The sequence below is a fragment of the Lygodium microphyllum genome, chromosome 6 (assembly GCF_053477565.2).
Source record: "Lygodium microphyllum isolate KBCC chromosome 6, Lygodium_microphyllum_v1.1.10, whole genome shotgun sequence".
Classification (NCBI taxonomy): Eukaryota; Viridiplantae; Streptophyta; class Polypodiopsida; order Schizaeales; family Lygodiaceae; genus Lygodium; species Lygodium microphyllum.
In genome coordinates, this window is record NC_141140.1 from 19,494,786 (window position 1) to 19,517,925 (window position 23,140).

General features: G+C 40.8%; 1 protein-coding gene across 1 annotated transcript; it reads right to left on the bottom strand.

The window, feature by feature from the left end:
* Positions 1 to 337: 337 nt before the first annotated feature.
* Positions 338 to 3,141, bottom strand: LOC148034347 (thioredoxin reductase NTRB-like). The gene is made up of 2 exons (XM_087679297.1): positions 1,966 to 3,141; positions 338 to 719 (listed from the first exon to the last, which is right to left on the bottom strand). The coding sequence occupies exons 1-2, from the start codon at positions 3,002 to 3,004 to the stop codon at positions 649 to 651; spliced, it is 1,110 nt and encodes a 369-aa protein (XP_087535423.1). The 5' UTR covers positions 3,005 to 3,141; the 3' UTR covers positions 338 to 648.
* Positions 3,142 to 23,140: the final 19,999 nt, after the last annotated feature.

A 23,140-nucleotide genomic window follows, 5' to 3' on the forward strand; every position in this document is an offset into this window, starting at 1 on the left:
AACCATGATAAAACTCAACAAAATTACACAACTAGGGCATTGCCAGCCTCAAAGGAAGATCAGCAAGAGTATTAGTTACAGCACACTGTCTGTATTCCCTCTCCTTTTATCCAAGGTTTATGAATTAAAGATCCCATATACATCCTTATACATGTTATCTGGAACATAAACAGAAGTGTAGGTTTGCAAACAGAAGAGCAAACTCCTGCTTATTTATAACATAGTAACAATACCAACGAAACAAAAAACTTCATTGTCAGGTCTGCCTGTTTAATTGCTTGTGTGGGGAATTTGCACCCTCCAGTGTGCTAATGCATGAACAACAGATGATGTCAAATGAAGAACATTGTATCTCAAAAAGCCTACAACTTTCATATTGATTCATTTTCAACATAAGTCAACATCAGTAAGTAGCTTTCGAAAAGCTACTACTGTTAGATAGCTTGTCATTTGCAGGTGTATAAAGATACAATAATTTGGAATCAGTAATATCCCCAATACAGGACTTTGGATAGTTAAACTAAGTTCAATCAATCAATTCTTGGCTGCCTTCAATTGCAAGTCTGAGCACCCAAAGTTTCACAATCGTGAGCTGCTTGGTACCAAATGATGGGCAGACAAGGGACATGTGCTTGCTGCTGATTGTAGTCAATCAGACTTGCCTTCTTGTACCCTGTGCTCCTGTAGGAAATGTTCAGCCTCCAAAGCAGCCATACACCCTACAATAAATAGAGCAGCTAGAATTTAGAACAGAGAAAATGGCTCCTTGCATTGCACTGCGACAAGAACTATTAACTTTTTCAAAAGAATCCAACAGTGAACAGCTATAGGTGCAATCCTCCTTATCTTGTTCTTTTCAGAAAACAAGTCTCCTTACATTTTTTGAGCAAATGAAAGGATTCAACCGTGAATGTTATTGAGTGCATTAAGTGAAAACAATATATTCTAGATGCTCAAACTGTCACTTTTACCAACACTGGCAACAAGTGATGAATGTCACATTGGGATCAGTGCCTGGAGCTTCCCTTGCAATTATGCACTAGACTAGTCTATCAAACCATTACACAATTGAAAACATTTTCCCCTTTTGACCATTATGCCTGTATAGCATCGGTATGACCCCTTGCCTCAAGCAACAAATTTACTTAAGATTATATATACAACTACTACATTACAACATTATCAGAACCCAAAACAAGATTATCAATTCTAACAGTGGCAAACAATTAGAGCAGCAAAGGTGCACTAAAGGACAATGGGAAAAAAATCCAATCAAGTCAATTCTCGTAACAGCAGAAAGCAGCCCAGACATTGAATCTAGTAATGGCAAAGTAGTAAGAGCAAAAGAGACCCAAAGAAATACTAGAAAATAACTATGAAAGCTGGTACTAAGGCGGGCTTGCAACTAGACATAATGCAGAAGTCTACATCAAATAGCATATAGAGAACCTCCCTCACCATGCAAGCACAAGCAGAAGGATCCCTACAGCTAAAAATGATACAACAGACCCCAAAGCAACTGGATGTAAAGCACAAGATGAGACCAATTGGTTCACTATTAACTTTGCCTTGGTGACAAAAATCCAACTTCATAAAAAACGATTTTCCTGTTTGTAATCCCAAGGATAGACTTTTGTCCTTATACTCTTCCTGAATCAAAACAGCATGCTTGTGTGTAGCCATTAAGTGCACAGCTTCAAACCGCCCTTCAAGGGCCAAATAGCCAATAATCCGTCATCATCATGGGATTCAAAATAATTCTCACATTGTAACTTAGCACTTGTGCTTATTGTCACAAATTATATTCATGGTTTCAAAACCCTCCAGAGGACTGAATTGCCAACCATCAATCATCATCAATTTTAACCATTTAAGTATGCTTGTTATGTTTTTCAACTTTTGCTTTTAAAAGAAATAGACATTGTTAGCATAACAAGCAGCACCACAAGGTTGATGATGGGATACCTGTGCCAGCAGATGTTATAGCCTGTCTCCATTTTTTATCTTGTACATCCCCAGCCGCAAAAACACCTGGAACACTAGTCTGTGTGGTGCTAGGCTTTGTTATAATATAGCCATCAGCATCTGTTTCCACCTGTCCATTTAAGAATTTTGATGCTGGCTCATGCCCGATGGCAAAAAAGAGCCCAGAAATCTCCAGTTCTGAGACCTCTCCAGTTAACACATTCTTTATCTTCAGACCTCCAAGCAAACCCCGTGCATTACCAACAGCCTCCAGCACCACTGACTTCCAGATCACCTCAATCTTTGGGTTCTGCAAAACACGACTCTGCATGATCTTGCTCGCTCGAAACTCATCTCTCCTGTGGATAATGTAAACTTTGGAGCCATACTTGGTCAAGAATGTAGCTTCTTCCATGGCTGAGTCTCCTCCACCAATCACAGCTAATGGCTTGTTTCTGAAGATAGGAGCCGCACCATCGCACACTGCACATGCTGAGATGCCCTTGTTCCAAAACCCATCAACTTCACCAGAACCCTTGAAATCTAGCCGTTTGGCTACGGCTCCAGTGGCAACAATCACTGTTTCAGCCTCGACCACTCTTTCATCGGTGCAAACTTTGAAAGGTCGAACAGACAGATCAACTCTTTCCACTGTCTCAGTGAAAATCTGAGTACCGAATCGAAGACTCTGCTGCCTAAATTTGTCAGTCAAGTCAAGCCCAGAGATGCCTTCAGGAAACCCAGGGAAATTCTCCACATCGGTGGTTGTGGTGAGCTGACCACCGGCAGCAATCCCATTAGCCATCCACCCTTCAAACAGAATCGGATGCAGCTCTGCACGAGAGGCATAAATGGCAGCCGTGTGCGCAGCTGGCCCGGATCCAATGATGCACACGGACGTCTGCAGCTTCTGATTTTGAACCATGGTGTGGCTCGAGCTGGAGACAAGAGAGGCGCGGCCTGGGGCAGCCGATCCAAGGCGAAGGCCTGCAGCGATGCGGGAGACCCTGTGCTTGAGAAGAGAGCCCCAAATACACATGCGAGAAAGACCTGAGGCCTGGGAAAACCTGAAGCCCTGACCTCAGAAAATGCTCCTCCGCAAACCTTCGATCTCTGAAAGCCTTCGGTCTCCGATAGAATTAAGGACTCTCTTCGATTTTCTGAAAACGTCAACAAAAACCCTAAAATAATGAAATGATCTTCTTCGAGTAAAAGCGCGGGAAAAGGATCTCCAATTGTTCGAAACAGGGCATCTTCCTCGAGTGAAATATCATGGCGTACTACGTAGCCAAGGGGGTCGTGGCCAACTCCTTCGAGTGTGGGTTAAGTTATAGGCAATGGCATCATGGCAAATTGCTTTCACTCTGGGTAGAGTCATAGGCCATGGGTGCATGAGTTCAAACCCCACACCCCGCACCTCTCGAGCTATAATAAAATATGTATTCACATCTAAAATATTATAGGTAATGGGGTACCTGGGCAAAGAAACTTGTGGAGAACATGGATCCTTGAGTTCAAACCCCACACCCCGCATCTCTTGAGGTATAATAAAATATGTATTCACATCAAAAATATTACATGTAATGGGGTACCTGGTCAAAGAAACTTGTGGAGAAAGTAGCCACCAAAGTTCTCGTGGCTGCACCAATTGTGCCAGAATTAACTTTTCTATTTGGAAAGTGGCTCTAAAAAACCCCCTACGAGAGACTTGTTAGTAAAATTAGCACTCGTTCATGCTATGTGCTTGACATGTCGTGTGAAAGAAGAAACTGCGGTTCAATTGTTGAAGTGGAAATGCAAGAGCTCTAAAGGTATTTGGTAGAAAACACAGAGAACCCCACACCCCGCATCTCTCGAGGTATAATAAAATATGTATTCACATCAAAAATATTACATGTAATGGGGTACCTGGTTAAAGAAACTTGTGGAGAAAGTAGCCACCAAAGTTCTCATGGCTGCACCAATTGTGCCAGAATTAACTTTTCTATTTGGAAAGTGGCTCTAAAAAACCCCCTACGAGAGACTTGTTAGTAAAATTAGCACTCGTTCATGTTATGTGCTTGACATGTCGTGTGAAAGAAGAAACTACGGTTCAATTGTTGAAGTGGAAATGCAAGAGCTCTAAAGGTATTTGGTAGAAAACACAGAGATGGCTTGGTATTGCAAGTCTCTAGAATAACATGGAAACAAGCACTACTTGGGGGTTAAAGGGAAGATGAAATTGGGACTTACCATGTCTTGAAATGTGATTAGAAGCTTGATTCTTATGGCTATTTGGGAGACAAGGAATAAGCTAGGGTTCAAGGCAACTTCTTGGGTGATAGTGAAACCTATAGACCAATTTTAAAACTTCATGACTTAAACACCTAAGGATCTAGCTTAAGGGGAGAGAGTTTAGCTAATGTTCTTTGTAAAGCTTCTCAAATCTATCTAACCTTTTAGTAAAACTATGATATATCTATCTTTACCTTAATAAATCATATATATTTTAAAACAAGGGGGTAGGGTAAAGAGGATAATGATCAAATGGTTGCCTTTTCACACACCATTGGCCCATCTAAAATCATAAATTGGGCCAACCAACCTTACAGGCAAGTGTACCACATCACCTCCATCATCTAAACTATATCATGATTGAAAGATTTTATAGGCTGGAGTGAGACATTGCTTCCATCATATATATACACACATACAGTATCATTACTAAATGATTTCATAAGAACCTAAGACCAATCCAAATTTCATGAAAACATGACAATCCTATGTGGCAATGTCCCTACGTGCTAACCTTCATACGTATTCATCGCTCAATCTACAAGCAGTGTGCCACACACACACGCACACACACATATATATATAGCAAGGGAGTGGTTTTGCCACATGGCAAAGCATGCAATAAGGCCACATGGCAAAGCCACTCCCCCACTCCGTATGTTGTGTTTATTAAAACTTGCATAATTATTTTTTACTTTTTATGAGCAATTGATAATATTGAAACATATTTATTAATATCCACATCCAAAAGCCAAAATATTGGAATGCAAATAATTATATATATATCCACACACACTATAGATGTTAGATATTAACTTTGTTAATTATTGTTAAATATGCTAATTAATTTCTTAATAAGTGACTTGATATTCATGGGATTAATGCAAAAATGCTAATATGTGCCATACTATAGCATTTTTGGATTAATGTTAGATAGTGTGTTTGCAATGATGATACACATTTATATGGAAGGATTAATTGTTTTGCATTGGTGTTGTATTCTTGAATTTTTCCTTCTATGCTTATCTTCAAATTTTTTAAATTTCCTACTATATTTATCTTCAAATTTTTAAATTTTTATCTTATTAAAAATAGCTTTTGTGCCTATTGCATTGATTTACAATCTCTCTCTCTCTCTCTCTCTCTCTCTCTCTCTCTCTCTCTCTCTCTCTCTCTCTCTCTCTCTCTCTCTCTCTCTCTCTCTCTCTCTCTCTCTCTCTCTCTCTCTCTCTCTCTCTCTCTCTCTCTCTCTCTCTCTCTCTGTGTGCGCGCGCGCGTGCGTGCGTGCGTGCGTGCGTGCACGTGCGCATGTGCATATGTGTTTCATTTCTTCATTAGTTCTCTTATGTTCACATGCCTATTGTTTTTTGGGTGTGTATATGTAGGAATGGAAAATGTTGGATGCCTAGTGCTAAAGATGTTAATGGGGTTCCTTGCATGCTTTAAGCAAGCATGCAAAAATGCATGTAGAATTTTGAAAGTCAGCAATGAAGGGCTATTAAAAAGTGGTATTGTTGAGTTAGGTGTGCTCCAATGATAAGTAGCTCAATTGTTTGATGTACTTGAAATCTCTTGAAAAAATCATATGTCATTGGCTAAGTAGTAAGGACTATGGAACATTGAATGCAGATGTGGAGAACGTATTTAATATGTGGTATTCAAAAGTCAAGCAAGAAGTAAATGCCCTATGGACCATGGACCACTACTCTAGAAACCAATTAGTTTGTGCACATCATACTGAATGATATGTGGAAGGTCCTATGGGGAGAGGACTCTCCTTGAGGACCTACCATGTGTAGGAGTGGATGTATACTACCTTTCACCCAATTGTGAGAGGATGTGAGTGATTTGCATGAGGAGGTTGCGGCCTTAAAAATTGGTATGCAAAGGTTGAAGGGTTTGCAATCGTTGATGAGTGGTAGATTGTCTTGAAAATACCTTCCTTGTTGCATAGATTTTGTAGTACAGAGTGTTTTGGAAATAAAAAGATTGCTTATATTGGTTTTTGGACTCTTTTCAATTGATATTAGTGTTTTTTTCCCTTCAATTTGTGATCATACTTTTAAAAACTGTATCATCTTTTTTTTTTCAATTGCAAATATTTTATTGTGTGTATTACTGTGTTGTTCAGTGTCTTATTATTGTTCTTTTAGTTTTTTAAGAATGTTTATTGAGATGGATTGCAATGCCATTGAAACAATCAAGTATGCACATATCTTTACAAAACCTTGGAATGAAGATGCAACTGTAGATTCAGGGTTAAAAAAGCATGATAAAAATCATAAATATACTTAAAAACTTCATGAGATATGATAAACATTTATTTGGAAAGATTCAAGGGTTTACAGTCGTTGATAAGCCGTAGATTGTCTTGATTATAGGTTCTCTAGCATGGAGTGTTTTGGAAAGAAAAATAATTACTTATACTAGTATTTGGACTCTTTTCAATCAATATTAATGCTTTTTTCCTTTTTATTATTGTTCATTTAGTTTTTTAGAAGGTTTATTGAGATGGATTGTATTGCCATTGAAACAATTGAGTATGTACACGTCTTTCCAAAAACTTGGAATGAAGATGCAGTTATAGATTAAGGAGAAAAGAAGCATGATAAAAAGCATAAATATACTATTAGAAACTTCATGAGATGATAAAATTTGTATGCAAAGGTTCAAGGGTTTGGATTGGTTGATGAGCCATAGGTTGTTTCGACTAAACGTTGTGCATAAATTCTATAGCATGAAGTGTTTTGGAAAGAAAAAGGTTACTTATATTGGTTTTTGGACTCTTTTCAATTGATATTAGCATTTGTTTCCTTCAACTTATTTCATTGTGTGTATTGGTGTGTTGTTCAATGTTTTATTATTATTCATTTAGCTTTTTTACAAGGTCAATTGAGATGGATTACAGTGCCATTGAAACAATCACACATGTCTTTTTGAAAACTTGGAATGAAAATGCGGATATAGATTTAGGAGAAAGAAAGCATGATAAAAAGCATAGATATACTACTTTTAGAGACTTCATGAGATGATAAAGTGGTGTTGGGGGTAAAGCCGCTTGTGCCTAGCCACCCATGTATTAGTTACCCTGATAGTACATGCATTCCCACATACTTGTAAATTGTTGTAGGTGGCAAGCACTCATCACTATCACTTCATTCTTTATTCTTTCAATGACATTTGAATAAAGGGAAGGCCGGTCACACATTGTGACTGTTGGAGTTCCCATATCTTGTCTCTCTCTCTCTCTTACTCTTGCTCCATCTACCATAGCTCTTGCTTCTGCTCCCTGCTTCTACTTCAAGGATCATCTCCCTTCAATTGGTATCAAAGTCATCTTCCCCAAGAGCTCAAGCCACTTGTTGCTTCAGCTTGTGGCCTCAAGAGAGGGGAAGAAGATGGTCTCTTCTATTACCCATGAGACCCACTCTATGCATGATGGTTATATGTATGGGATGTATCTCAGTCGTCTGACACACTGATTCTTTGACAATTCTCTGTGCCAATCACATATTCACTCACTGCTAGTTGGAGCTATTCCTTGGCAGTTGCAGTTTGTCTTATATCAGTAATTGGCCCTCTTTCGCATTGACTTCTTACTTATGTACTTCATCTTCAGCATGCTGTAATTGCAGTTTATTGTGTTGTTTATGTGAGTAGTCACCCTCATTTGATAGTTCTTTGCATTGAGTTTGTGGACGATTCATTACTTAGTCAATACTCCTTATTTTTCAACTTGATCTAATAGTGGTTTTAGGGCTATTTGCATTAATTACAGCTGCTTTGACAATTTGTGCATTTGTTTACCTTCATTATGGCCGGTGGCTCGAGTGATAGTGACATCTTTAATATTGATAAGTTGGATGGCACTAACTACAACTACTAGAAGGCCCAAATTTGGCAAGTTTTAGTGCAAGAAATGCAGGTTAGGCCTTTGAAACATAAGGATATCAAGCCTAAACTTATTGATGTAGAGGATTGGATTGAATTAGATGAGCTATGTAAGTCCATCATATTATCCCTCTCTAAGTAGATGTTCTATTATGTTCTCTCTAATGGGCAATCCTCATGGGAATTATGGGAAAAGATTTGCAATGTCTATTATAAATAGAGCCTCATGTTAATCCCAAGTCAAGAAGGCGGAAAAATGAATGAAAAAGTGGAAAAAGGATGGAAAAAGAGCAAAGACATGTAGGCGGCCTCTAAAGCTAAGTTGGGGCTAAAAGCATAATTTTAAATAAAAGGTGCCTCCAAAAACTCCAAAAACTCGTGTAAAAGAGTACCAGGTTCCCTCCTGTACCAATTGTAAAATATTAGACAAGTGTAGACTAGAGGCATAAGGCTAGAAGAGGAAATAGAGAAAGGACCTTGCCACAACGGTCGGTCATGTAAAAAAGGGATGGGTGCCCATGGGATTTTAGGGCTTGTATATAAAGTTCAAAAAGTGAATGGAAGCTCATTCTTTGGTGTGTGAACAAGAGTTCTCTTCTTCTTTTCTCCTTGCTTGTGTGTGCTCTTGAGAGAGGGAGTGTGAGAGAGTGAGTGTGTGGGAGTGAGGGATCAAGAGGGTGAAGCCCTTCACCATCTCCTCTTCTCTTCTTCTCTTCTCTTCTCTTCTCTTCTCTTTTCTCGCGCACACGGCTATGGTGGATGGAGCTTGGAGATGGAGGAGGCTTGAGGATGCTTGAGCTAGCATCTAGGATCGTGGAGCTACCGGCGTGTGCGAGAGAGGAGGCAACTCATATTGGCATCGAGGTAAGTTCACTACACTCGTAGGATCGATGGCGCATTGGCTAGGTGAGAGATAGCTATTAGAGCTCCTTGAAACACTTGAAACAATAAGCGGTCCGTGGGTCTTGGCTGTTGATCGTGAGCTCCCTCTACACCTCGCTTCTCAAATGTATTGGCTAAAGCAACTCATGGACCTTCGCATGAAGGAGGACACTTCTATGTTAGCTCACTTAAATGAGTTTCATTCCATTATCAATCTTTTGTCTTCATAGGGGATTGAATTCAAGGGCACTCTTCTTTTCTTGTTCCTATTAGTTACATTGTTTGAATCATGGGATGCCTTTCGTAGTATTGCTATGCGTGCTAGCATACCTACGAATGGGTACTCTTGTTCATATTAGTTACATTGAATTCAAGGGCACTCTTCTTTTCTTATTCCTGTTAGTTACATTGTTTGAATCATGGGATGCCTTTTGTAGTATTGCTATGTGTGCTAGCATACCTACGAATGGGTTACAATTGCAGGATATGTAGAGGGTACACTCAACTAAAGTGGTTAACAAAAAGAATGTCGATGCTTCCCACACCTCTCATGCTTTGACAGTGAGACAACAATGAAAGGAGAGGCAATGACCGTCATGGAAGAGACTCTCAACAATCTTGCTCTCAATCACATGGATAGTCTCACAATAAGTCTCATGGCTGAAAGTCCTCATTAACTTGTCATTACTGTGGAAAAGCAGGGTATATTTGGCCACAATGCCATAAGATACACAAGGACAAGTGCAAAGAAAAGGGCAAGGGTAAAGTACAATACAATAATGATAATCACAACATTATTCCTAGGAGTTAAGATTGAAGAGATTAATATTGTGCAAACTGATTTTGATAATGATTTCATACTTGCAACTTCTTCTCTTGACACTTCACAGCTAACTAATGCTTTGTTAGGGTATACTCAGTGTTGGCTCATAGAGAGTGGTTTCACTTCTATCATAGTATGACTGGAACTATCAGTTTGGGTAATGACTTGACATTTGAGATAGTTGGTATTGGTGATGTTCAGCTACAGTTTGGTTCATGTTGTATATTTACTCTTCATGATGTATATTATGTATCGGCTCTCATGAAGAGCCTTATCTCCACTGGCACTTTGGATGATGCAGGTTATGTAGTTTCTTTTGATGATTCCTCGTGGAAGATTACTCGTGAAAATCTTATCATTGCACGTGGTGCTAAGTCAAATACTCTCTACCCCTTACTTGTATCTGGATCAGTTGACCATACTTTGGTAGTGGATGCAATTCCACATGTATCTCTTTGGCATCATTACCTTGGGCATGTGTCCTTAAAGGAATGGAAATGCTTACTCATTTGCAGTATCTTCCACCCCTTGACTATAAGTGCTTTGAGTCTTGTGATCATTTTTTATATGGCAAGCAAACACGTAAAATGCATAAAAAGTCTAGTATGACACACATGGGTGAGGCATTGGCTCTTGTTCATTTGGATGCATGTTATCCCATGCCCTACAAGTCGTTAGGTGGTGCAAAGTATTTCATCACTTTCATTTATGACTATACGCATAAGGTTTGGGCATATCCTATTAAGCAAAAATCAAAAGTCTTGGCTACATTTCAGCATTGGCTTGCTTTGGTTGAGAACCAGTATGGGTATAGGCTAAAATGCCTAAGATCAAATAATGGGGGTGAGTATGTCTCTAAAGCCTTTGAGCAGTTTTGTGACAAGAGGAGTATTAAGCATTAGTTGACTGCCCCATATACCTCACCCTAGAATGGTATGGTTAAGTGCATGAATATGACAATTTAGGAGCAAGTTCACAATATGCTTAGCCAAGCATACTTACCACAATGTTTTTGGGCTAAGGCACTTACTACCGTACACTTGATAAATCGGTCCCCATATACTACTCTTGACTATCAGGTTGTAGAGGAGATATGGTTTAGAAAACACCCCTCATATGCTCATTTGCATGTCGGCTCTTTGCCATGTACCCAAGAACAAGCGTAATAAGCTAGATCCTAAGTCTAGGAAATACATCTTTCTTGGTTACAAAGATGTAGGTGTGGTGCATAGATCGAATGCTATATGCATATGTAGCGAATGCCGGAAGGCCCCCAAGAACAAATAACTCTCCAAATATTCATAAAATCAAAAGGGAATTTGCACGACATGAGACCAAAAAGACCAATTGGGTGCAATCTCCCCCCATGTTTGGTGTGAGCGCTTCACAAGGCATGTATTTATAGATGTATTTATCTTTTAGCTCAAAAATAGTCCATTTTACAAATAGCATGCTTTTACTTTTGCCTAAATATAAAGTAATGCATTTGGGCGTCCAAAAATCGGGATGTGCCCAAATACAAATGTCAAATAATGAAATATTTAACCGAGCGCCTATGCACATACAAGATAATAAATATTTTATCAAATGCTTTAAAAAATAAGAGCGCTTAAATAAATATTGGCGCCACGCCTTTAGTGATAAGGTTCATGCCCATTAAAAAATGGTAATTCTTTTAGGCATTTGGATTCAAATCATCGCCCCCGGTGCTATCCAACGTCACCATCGCCTGCTCTATACATCAACTGAAGCATTCACAATTGTTAGGAAATAATAAAATAAAACCCAACAAAAATGAATACCTAGCAGTCTTCAGCTACACTTGAATTAAATTAAGATTAGGAACTAATTTAATTTGAGTGTGCACTCTAAACTTGTAAACGTCCATTAATTTAATATGTATTTTATGGAATCACCCACTGTGGAATCACCCATGTGCACATTCAATTAATTTGACGTCCGAAAAGGATAGACGTCCCCGACAACTTCTTGCACAAGGAATCCACCTTGTGTACGAGCCTCGACAAATAAATATAATCATGGAATCCACCGTGAAATATGCCTCCTGGCATCATAACAAACACAAAAGCAAAAGCATGCTATTTGTAATGTGGGCTATTTTTGAGCTAAAAGATAAATAAATCTAAAAATACATGCCTTGTGAAGTGATCACACAAGGCATGGGGGGAGATTGCACCCAATTGGTCTTTTGCCTCATGTCGTGTAAATTCTCTTTTGCTTTTATGAAGGTTTGTAGAGTTCTTTGTTCTTGGGGACCTTCCGATATTCGCTACGCACGCATACAACATCCAATTTGCACACCAAGGTGAGATAGGCTATCGCCTATGGGATCTGCAGGCTTGGAAAGTTATCTACACCCATGATGTTGTTTTCCATGAGAGGAGAATATGCATGTCATTGAGATACGTAGGGTGATATTTTAGGAGGAGCCTCCTATTAATGTATAGCAATCTAGACGACCTATTGTTGTAGTAGCTAATGTCCTAGTGGCCCAGATCCCTGATGCTCCATAGGATGTACATGTCCCACAATGTGTCTTGAGGTGATCTACTCAAGATAGATGATAGCATGCACGGTTTGAGCCCTTTATGGATTATGTTATGGTAACATATGCTGGTGAGTCTCTCACTTATGATGAGTGTAATATCGCCACCCGCTTTAATGAAGAAAAAAATCGAAAACAAAAGTATCCCTTCCCCCCTGTCATCGCCAACATGTGGCTTGGGGCGGGGGGGGGGGGGGGGGGGACGAGGTTGATGATAACGTGGAAGATGACGAGGAAAGCAGGCGGCGTGGATGACAAGGAAGCCGACAGAGAAGACGATGAAGAGGCTGATAATGACAATGACGATGATATGGATGGAGGGGGAGGCCACGAGCCTACTCCCACCACCATGCAGCCTGACAAGTGGTTTTTTTTGGGGGGGGGGGGGGGGGAGACACCACTACTCCACGTCCTCTCCAAGCCCCCAATAATAACCCCACCTCCTTATTATATAAACCCCCCAATCACCAAAGGTGGGATAGGAGGCCTTAGGGAGAAGGCTTAATGACCTGAACGCTAGAAGAGAGAGAGAGAGAGAGAGAGAGAGAGAGAGAGAGAGAGAGAGAGAGAGAGAGAGAGAGAGAGAGAGAGAGAGAGAGAGAGAGAGAGAGAGAGAGAGAGAGAGAGAGAGGGGGGGGGGAGAGGTGAGTAGAGAGAAAGATAGAGAGAGGGAGAAGAATAGAAGAATAAGAAGAAGAAGAGGAAGAAAGAGAGAAGAAGAGAGGAAGAGAGAAAGAGTGGAAGAGAGAAGAAGAGAGGAAGAGGATGGCCACACGCATATTTCCTCTTCCTTCTTCCCCTAGTTTATTTCTCTACCCCGCAATCTAGTTTCTCTAGTTGCCCCCCCCCCCCCCCCCCCCCCCCCCCTTCTACTTAAGAGGTTGTTGAAATTCTTGCAGAAATTGCATTCTAGCAAGGAAGATTGGGAATGGCTCCCAAGCAAAGAGTGTCAAGTGAGGGTGGAAATCCCACATCTCGCAATGAAGCCTCAGGTGAGGGCATCACTGCCAGTCCAACTATGGTACTACCGGTCGTAAGTAATATATTTCTGAATTAAAGGACTACTTACTTTGATTCCCGCACGAGGTGCATTTGACCATACTATGCCGTGCGAGAATAGGTTAACTGAAAGGATAAAGTCCATCTCGAATATTTGAGGATGAAGTTTGCGAAGTGCTTGTATCAAGGGAAGTTAATTGCCCTAGTTGCTATGCGACAAATCCATGCATATAATAAGCGGCATATAATATTTCTAAAGTACTAAGCATCAATATGTCCTTGATTATTATTACCCTAGGACAATATTGTTAGCTTGCAGATGCATGTAGATGGTACATGCATGGGAAAGATTATGTAAAACATACATCGATGGTACGATACACAAATTAATCTTGCATTAAAGTCTTGCTAATATCGCAAACTATTAGTTCATTGGGATCTTGAAGTTAGGCATAGCTAGTACAAACATCATTCACTAGGATTAAAACTACGATGCCTTGAGATCCATTCGATAGCGACTATGTTCATCAAACCTATTTGGGGGTTGGGCTAGATGCAACAAAAACTCTAGGGCAAGCAAAGAGCTCAAGGATTTTGAAACCCTGAGTCGAAGGAAAGATCGATGCTTTGATACTTGTAGGGAAGAAGGTTGGGTTATCAATCGATGTAAGTGTTTAATAGAACTTATGTCTTGTACAGTGTTTGAAACCCTAATATATGCCTTAGCCGAAAGAAGGGTGTATTAAGTAAATTTTATGTAAAACCGCTCCCGATCCCAAGGGGGAGAGCAAACATGCGATGGAAAGGTTATCACGACTATTCCTTGTTGGGATGTGATTTGGATGATTATCCCAAGTACCTGTGTCTGATGGTAAATGCATAACAGGGGTCAGTGATGACAAGTTGCCATGGGGAAATAAAGGAATGTTTTCCTAGAAGATGATATTAGACTAATTGCCTTGATTGTGCTTGATTCTTAATTGGATTAATTAAGAAAGGATATTTTGCGTGGGTGGATCATCTCCAAGGTCACGTCATGTTTCAACCTGAGAGGGCATTGCTCGATTCACGGGCCAAAGGTCGAGTGGTGAAAAGGCCAACCATGGAAAGTGTGTCTTACTCCTAGGTCACTTGGGGTCAGTGGAGCTCTGGACACCCCTTGTCGAGTCTGGAACGGAGATGTAGATTGCCGTGAGCCCAACGTCTGGGGCATTGGAAGATCCTATTCTAGATAGAGGATAGAAATTATGGTGCCATGTGATTTGGACCGGGACTTCTATTGGACAAAAGGGATATATAATTCTCATGTATGGGCAGGAGACAAAGATTAACTTGAGATAAGTTAAGGAACTTGTTTGTCAAAGGACTGCTTGCTCTGTATTCGTGTCTGTGACAAAACTTACGCGAACAAATCTTGTTCCCTAAAAGGCCTAATTAAGGAAGCTGATTTTGAATGTCACACATAAATGTGATAGGACTTAATTAGAAAATTGAACCTTATCAACGGAAGCGGATGGGAAGAACCCCGACGGGTCTATCTTATGGGAGGGTGATCCCAGAGAACTGGGAGGCTTCTCACAAGGTTTTACCGACGTTTGACCTGTAGGTATTGTTAGGTTAGAACTCGATTCATGTGTTTTAGGGGACCAGAATGGAGCTATGTCCTACAAGCAGAGAGGTTGAGCGGCGCATCCCTCTTGTTTCCCATTGTCTTTGAACCAAGTGCGACATGGATCTGGTTCGGATTGGGTATCTCTACGTAAGGTAGGATGTCCAAAACCCCCGACGCTAAGAATGATGTTAGGAGACCTTGACCCTTAGGAACCCAAATTTCAGGTCGATCCTAGTGGGTTCGACCCCGAATGTTCCGTTGCGAGGAGGCGGACTCAGGAAACCCTAGGCGATAAACCCCGAAGCATTCCATGGGATGTTCCATTGTGAGGTGGACTCGGAAAACCCTAGGCAACAAATCTCGAAACATTCCAAGGGAGTGTCGGGCAACAACGCTTAGATTCATATCTTGATGGACCACTAAAACGTGCTTGGACAGCCGATAGGCGGGCACGTTACATCCACGATCAAGCAAAAATGTGCGTTGAATACAATAATCCTTACTTTTTGGTTTATTTTTTATTTTATTTTATTGTCTTTTTTTAGTAACATGTTTCCATTTACTTACAGTGCTGGCAGGTTGGTGGTTACCTTTTTAGACACCACATATGAGGATCTTGCTGATCCTCAAAATCCTCAAAAACCATATAGCTTTCTCTTACAAGAAGTGCCCTTGCAAAATGATGTGCATTCTTGTGGATGGAGAGTGTTTTCAAATGTTTGTAGAACAATAGATTCAAAGATTCTCAAGATAGATGGGGTTAATGTAAGTATCTTTCATATTCTTTTTTGAGCAACATGTCTTTCAGTTTTCACAACAAATGTTGCATTATCATCAAAATTTATAATTATTCCATTTCTTTGTTTTAACTCCCTACAAGTATGAACTATTAGTGCCCTAACTTCTGACTTTTTAAGGTACATGTTGGGTATAATTTCCAACTTATTATAAGTTTCCTTGCAGTGCCAAGATTACCTCGATTCTTTACCACATTTCACCTTGTTGGGATACACTCTAATGCCTTGCCCTCCCACAACATTACCTAAGTCTTCAACTTCATCTTCCATGAAAGAACACTTTGTCATCTTGGCAAAGAGTGTGTATCTTTGTAATGTATCAAAGACCTCTTGTATATGCTTCAAATGCTCATCCTTGTGGAATTGCTATAGATGAGAATATCATAAAAGAAAACAAGGATTTTTTTGAATAAGAAGGGCTACAATATTTTATTCATGAGGGCTTGAAAAGTAGCGGGTGCATTGGAAAGCCCAAATGGCATAACTAAGAAGTGATATAACCCTTTTTCAGTCCTAAAAGCTGTTGTGAACTCATCTCCTTCCTTCATTCAAATTTGATGATAACTTGATCGATCAAATAACTATTTTGGTGAAGACCTTTGTATATTTAAGCTCATCCAAAAGATCATCAATTCAAGGAATATGATATCTATTCTTGACCATTGACTTGTTTAAATCCTGATAATCAATGCACATGTGAAATGATCCATCCTTCTTTCTTGACTAAGGGCATGGGAGAGGCAAACGGTGATTGTGTGTGCTGTCCTTGTCAATTAAATTCCATTTGCAATTGTTCCAAGTCTAAAGTGAATTTGCCAAGTGTCTTTAGAAAATTACATCCAATAACAATGTCAATAAGCAGAAAATCCAAAGTGATCAAGTCCACTTGTATTGTGCAAGAGGCGATAGTTCAATTGAAGTACATGGACACACTTCTTTACTAGACTCATATGCACCATTGGCAAGTTGTATCCTCAAGGAGGAATCCATGTCAATGGGTAGCAACTTTAGCCCATTCAAAGATTGGTGTTGGCAATGCTATGAGTGTTGCTTGTATCCACTAAAATATGTGCAACCTTGCCATTGATGACTCATTTGAGTCTAAGTGTACTTTCTCCTTTGCAGCCGGTCCATGCATCATGTGAAATAGCACACAAGAAATCATGAGAATCATGAGTACCACTTTGATCAAATAGAAATCCATCCATGGGATCATAAAATCCTTCATTTTTAGTGGCATCCTCTTCTTCATGAATTTCTTTGACCATTGGGTAAGCATCAATATGCAATAAATTTTCCTCTTGATCTTTTTCTTCTTCAACTTCCACATCTTGAGTGATCACCATATTGATTTTTGAATTCTTAGCTTTGCAGTTCAGCTTATGATCTTGTGACCACTTGGAGCTATCTTCTGCATCGTCGTTACCAAAAATTGCATCATGGACATTAACTTGCTAGTGTCCATGGCAGGTGCAGTGTCTTGGGCAGTCGAGGTGGTCGTGGCATGGGACGTGAAGATTGATGGGAGGGGGTGCATTGGGGCCTTGCCCTTGCATGATACTATCGGGATTGCTTCACCCTCTAAGGCCCTGGAGTTGTTGCTTGGCTCTCCTTCCCTCCGAGGGCTCATGGCGACTAGCTCTTCTGTGCCAGAAGTCTCCTCCATTGACTTGTGCATAGCCTCAACCATGTCTTTATCTTCCTCTCTCCTCAACTCTTTCGCCTCTTCCTCTGATTTTCTTTTTCTCTCTTCTCTAGCCCTTTTCAAATCCTCTTCCACTCTCTTCAGCTCAATTGCTTCCTTCTCCCTTCTCTCTTCTTCGGCCATCTTGGACTCTCTTTGGGTCCTCTTCAGCTTGGCATGTTCCTCCTTGGTCATTCTTTCTTTTTTTTCCTTTTGTGGCTTTAATGGGGTTTTCTGATTTGGTGCCTAGGGCTCTCTTTGGCCAAACTATGTCTCTTACTCTTCCCTATCATATATAGTCCTCTCATTGGACTGCTCCTACTTGGGGTGTGGCAATCGTTCAGGGATCTCCTCTACTTCCTCTTCACCTCCTTCTGCATCCTTTAGGGCCTCTTGGATGATGGCCGTCGGTACTCCACCTGATCTGGATGCCTTGGAGGAGGAATTTTTCCTAGCTGACCTCACTATGGACGCCAGGGACTCTCCACCTTTGCTGTTGTGCTTGTGGCCAAGGATTTTGCTAAGTTTTTGATGGTCTTGCACATGAAGGCATTCCAATCCACCTCATTTGGGGATCTAGAAATGTTGTAATGCTGCAATGTTTTCCAGCAATGGTACCCCGATTATGTTCATAAGGGCGTTGTATCTTTGACTAGAGAAGAGGGCATGAACTATCTTTGCCTGCATTTTAATTTCAGGGTTTGGGATATCCGCCAAGCTTATCCCATCAACTGTGTGTACAACAGCCTTGCTCCCCTCCTTGGGCATTTCTTAGTTCTATTACTAAACCCAATGTATTCTCCACCATCACAGGGGCTCAACTCCACCTCTACTTGGTGGGCTTCTTCTCCTCTTCTTACTGTCATCATGCCACAATTTCTTTTAGCATTGCAGCTCCTCAAAAATTTTGCACACTTGCTATAATCGACATCTTGCCCAACCTTCTCTACATACTTTTGTAGACTGCACTGGTCCATGAGTTGTTTTAGAGATGGGTCCTCCATGATGGCGTCTTCTAGGTTTAGGGTATGCTTGAATGTGAACTGGCTGAAACCCCTTATTTCTACCATCAAGTCGTACTTTGCTTGCTCTTCCTCTGTGAATGGGAGCTTGCCACCTTTATCTTGCCCCACCATTTTAGGTTCCTGTCATATATCATAGCTCACCTTTAGTTTTCTTTGAGTTGACTTCCACAAGGAGGTAGATAAACGTATATGAAAACTCTTAAGAATGTGAAATGCTTAAGTATAGAGTAAAATTTCTGCTTCAAGAAATCCAGATGATTCAAAAATATCCATGATAATTTTTCCTACATTTTGAGTCTTGTCATTTAAACATTGATTGACATTTAAGGCAAGTTTGTTTTCTTCTTTTTCAATTTTCTTTTTATGCTTATTTCCTTTCCACCTTACCCTCTCCCTCCCCTGGGAATGATTTGAATCCTTCCTAGGATCGGAGAGCAAAGGTTTAAGGGCATTTAAGCATGCGTGGGAGGGAAATTACCTTTCAAAATCTAGGCATAGAATTGTGGGTTATATTGCAACTGAGCATGGTGGTCCATATCGTGAGGTGTGATGCCTACGTGTGTGATATAGGTGACGACATCAATGATAAGGTCACCAAAGTCAATCTTGCTAGATGTATAGCTCTTCTTCATTCAGTAAGGACTCGATCTAGGTAAGGGTGGCTCATGACATGATCTTCCAATGATTGATTGCGAGTGATGGCCAATACCCTAATAGAAGTAGGAGCTACATAAGTGGGATCATACTCGGAGGTCTTAATGGCACTTCATTGCTCAGTATTTGTCATGATTTGATAGCCTTCTTGTTCCCACTAGAGTCGGAGAGCATACCATTTGCATAAGAAGGATGAGTCTTTATCAGTTAGCTTGTGAAGTTCATCTAACTTCTAGCTCGTGGCAATGACTTTGCTCTTGCTATAGGAGGTGATCAACTATTGTTTAAGGGCTTGGTCTCAAGATATCTCAGCATTGGTGATTAATTCCTCTATGATCATGGGGGTTTTTACCATCACAAGTTCGTATTTCTCCCAGGTGCATGGCAAGGAGCGGACATCCGACTCTAAGGATGCATCAAGTAGACCTAGGTCTAAGCACTCATAGCTCTTAGCAAGTAGGGTGAAAGTGTCATCTAAGCACTTGATGCAGGTGACCAGGTCATCTCTTGTGTTTTCAGCTAGGTATTTTTCCAACTTGAGGATTGATCCTTATTCATAGGATGGCTTAAGACCTGTTGCTGGTGGGTAGGGTTGATTTGAGCTAGACAAGGGAGCGTCTAATGGCCAATCCTCAAGTGGGTCCTTAGGAGTAATGGCATTCTTAGGGACCATGGGTTGGGCCTCTAGCTCAGAGGATGTGCTACACTCATCTTGAGAAGTAGTTGGATCACTAGGCTCCTTGGGGGTGGTTGATGAGTCAATGGGAGTTGGCTACAATTTTGGTTGATGGACTTGTTGTAGTGTCAGCAACTTAGTGATCTTAGGCTCTATGAGTTTAGCAGCTCTAGGCTCTGCAGGCTTGGGTATGAGGGTCTCTTGGGGCCTTGCTTCCTTAAGTGTTGTTTGATCTTGCGTGGAGGATGGGTTTGAAGGTAGCACTTGAGTAGTGTCCTTGAGAGTTTTGGCTTTAGGCACCCATATTCAAGCCTTATAATAGCCCTACACTTGCAACAAGGTTTTGGGAACCCATCATGGCTTGACCGTTTGTCCTCATCTATATTGCCTATTCTACGACCTCCTAGCTCTTGGGTGTGAGTTTCTGGCATTGTGAGGTCATCTGTGCCTACTTCTAGGAGGTGGGCCTTTGTGCTTAGGCACCCATTTGAGTTGTGGTTCTTGGGCCTTAGCTCTAATTACTGCGGTTTGTTGGCATTGAGGTTTGGCAGGTTGTTGTGATAAGTCATGACCCTCCTCCTTAGGCTTTATGGTGGATTTCTCTACGCTTGGTGGAATTTGATGGAGTCACGCAACCCTTGCTAAAAATCGTGACTATATGTACATTGCTAATGGTTAGGTGAATGCGCTATGACTGGTAGTCCACATTGCACAGTGCATGCTTCTTAAATGTACGTCCTAATAGTGATTTTGTACTTGCATCCTTCATATTTGGCAACATAAAAGATAATGGGCAGGCCTTCATACTCGATAGAGATAGCACCTTGCACTTTCCCAAAAGTGCATATGAGCAGCCCCCATATGGGTTGAGTTTGGTGTTAGTGGGCTATAACTGTGGTCTACCAATTTGAACCCAATGATCATGAGTCAAGATATTAAAATCATCGCCCTCATCGATCGATGCATCAAATATACGTGTTTTGTTGTTGGTAGTGACTGTCATGTGTAGGTAAGTTGGAGCTATAGCTTCCTCATCTTCATCTTCAATTTCCGTGATAGTGACCACTCATACCTTGACAAGGGATTCTAGTAATGGAGGCTTGTGTAGTGGGTGTGTGGGAGGGCAACACTTCTCTATGCAGCTCCCGTTGAAGAAGCCTATGCCCTCACCCTCTAGGGTTTTGAGTTCTACATTACCGGTTCGATTGATGGTGCAAACTCTAAAAGGTACGAAGTACAATAATACTAAGTTGCCTTGTTCAAAATCTAGTTGCTTGACGTGCTTGTCGAACCAAGTTTTGCATCGTGCCTTCTTGCAAATCAATGCATGTGTGGCAAGAAGCCGAGTCTTCGATAAGCGCTCTAACTTGACTAGGCGGTTCGTCCATGCCTCCTTTCCATCCCATCTCTCTTGGATGGCTATCCTCAAGCTAGGGACAAAGAAATCTAGAGATAGAATAGCTTTAGTTCCATAGGTCAGCCTAAAAGGAGTCTATCCAATTTATAGGCTGTCTGATAGGCCCAAAGTGCTACCATGATTTTATTGTCCCAATCAGTGCGTGAGGTGGAGACCACTTTAGTAAGGACACTCAATATGATATTATTCATTGATTTTGCTTGTCCATTAGCTTGAGGGTAGTAAGGTGATGACTCCCTATGGATGATCAAGAAGGTAGAGAGTAGGTGGGCAATCACCTCATTGATGAAATGAGTGCCTTGGTCATTGACTAACTTAATAGGGCAACCAAATCATGAGATAACTTGCTCCCACAAGAACTTTGCCGTAGTTTTGGAGTCATTCTTTCTCGTAGCTCGTGCTTCAGCCCATTTTGTAAGATAATTGGTTGCTACTATGATGTACTTGGCTTGTGAGTATTGGGTCACACGATTGATAGGTCCAATGAAGTCAATATCCCATTTCTCGAAGGGTTGTCATGCTATGACAGGGTTCAACTCCATCTTGTCTTTACATATAAAAATATTAGTCCTTTGTCACTCATCACAATGCTTGACAAAATTAAGAGCATTGCGGAATAGGGTGGGCCACCACAACTGACATTGTAGCACCTTGCAAGTTGTTGTATCTCTGTTGAAATATCCTCCAACAATTTCACCATGTGCCTCACTCAACACATCATGCATTTCATGCTTGGATGCGCATCTTCGTAGCAATCTGTCTTGCCCTAACCTATAGACTTGACTGGCTATTAGCTAATAGGGTTGGATCTTAAGAATAAGTTGCTTAAGCCTAGCCTTCTCAATAGGTTTCTCAAGTAGACCATGTTCTAACACTTGGACAATGTCATCTACCCAATATGGCGTCAAGTCGGCTCTGAACAAATCCCTTTTGCTAGATAGGCTAAAAAGGTGAGCATCTAGCAAGTCATTTGTTATGCCTTGTCCAACAGCTTCTCATGTGGATATGCAGGACATATGATCCACCATGTAATGTTTTTTTCCCTTGCGTACAACCACTCAGAAGTCAAACTCTAAAAGAAAAGTAACCATCGAGTAACATATCCTATAGCGCATGGTTTATTCACAAGATAAAGCAGAGCTTGATGGTCAACAAAGAAGGTAAAGGTTGTGGCCAAAAGATAATGTCTAGAATTCTTTATATTGAACACCATGGCCAACCCTTCCCTTTTCATGGTCGAGTAATTTATCTCTTTTTCTGTGAGCTGCCTGCTAGCAAAACTCACCAAATAATCAAGTTTGTGCTCATCAGGCTGGCACAAAACATCTCCAATGGCAAACTCAGACACATCTATGTGCACATGGAATGTTATGCTCTAGTCAAGGGCTCATGAAATTGGTGCAATAGTGAGAGCCTTTTTTAGTTCCTCATAAGCATGTTGGCACTCCTCACAATCCACTCAAAGACAATTAGCAGCTTATAAAGTGGTCTAGAGATTAACACATAGTTTAGAATGAAGTGCCGATAGTATCCTATGTGGCCTAAGAATCATTGAATACCCTTATAGTTGTCTGGTGGCGGCAAGTCAACACCCTGATCTTTGAAAAGTCAATGGTGATGCCATCCTTGGACACCGTGTGCCCTAAGATGCATCCATACTTCACCTAGAATTGGCACTTTAAGGGGTTCAACAAGAGGTTATAAATCCTACACCATTCAAAGACTGCGCGAAGCTTATCTAGATGCTCTGTCCAGCTAGAGTGTACACGTAGGTCATCAACGAATACCTCTAACTCTTGTTTGAGCATGTCTTTGAAGCACGTCAAGCGTTGAAAGGTAGTTGTTGGCGCATTCATCAGCCCAAATGGCATGACG

Excerpts from the sequence above, each read along its gene's own strand:
- LOC148034347 (XM_087679297.1), bottom strand. The coding sequence starts at position 3,004 with ATGTGTATTTGGGGCTCTCTTCTCAAGCACAGGGTCTCCCGCATCGCT. Across the intron at positions 720-1,965 it reads TATAACATCTGCTGGCACAG|GGTGTATGGCTGCTTTGGAG; the intron begins GTATCCCATCAT and ends TATTTATTGTAG.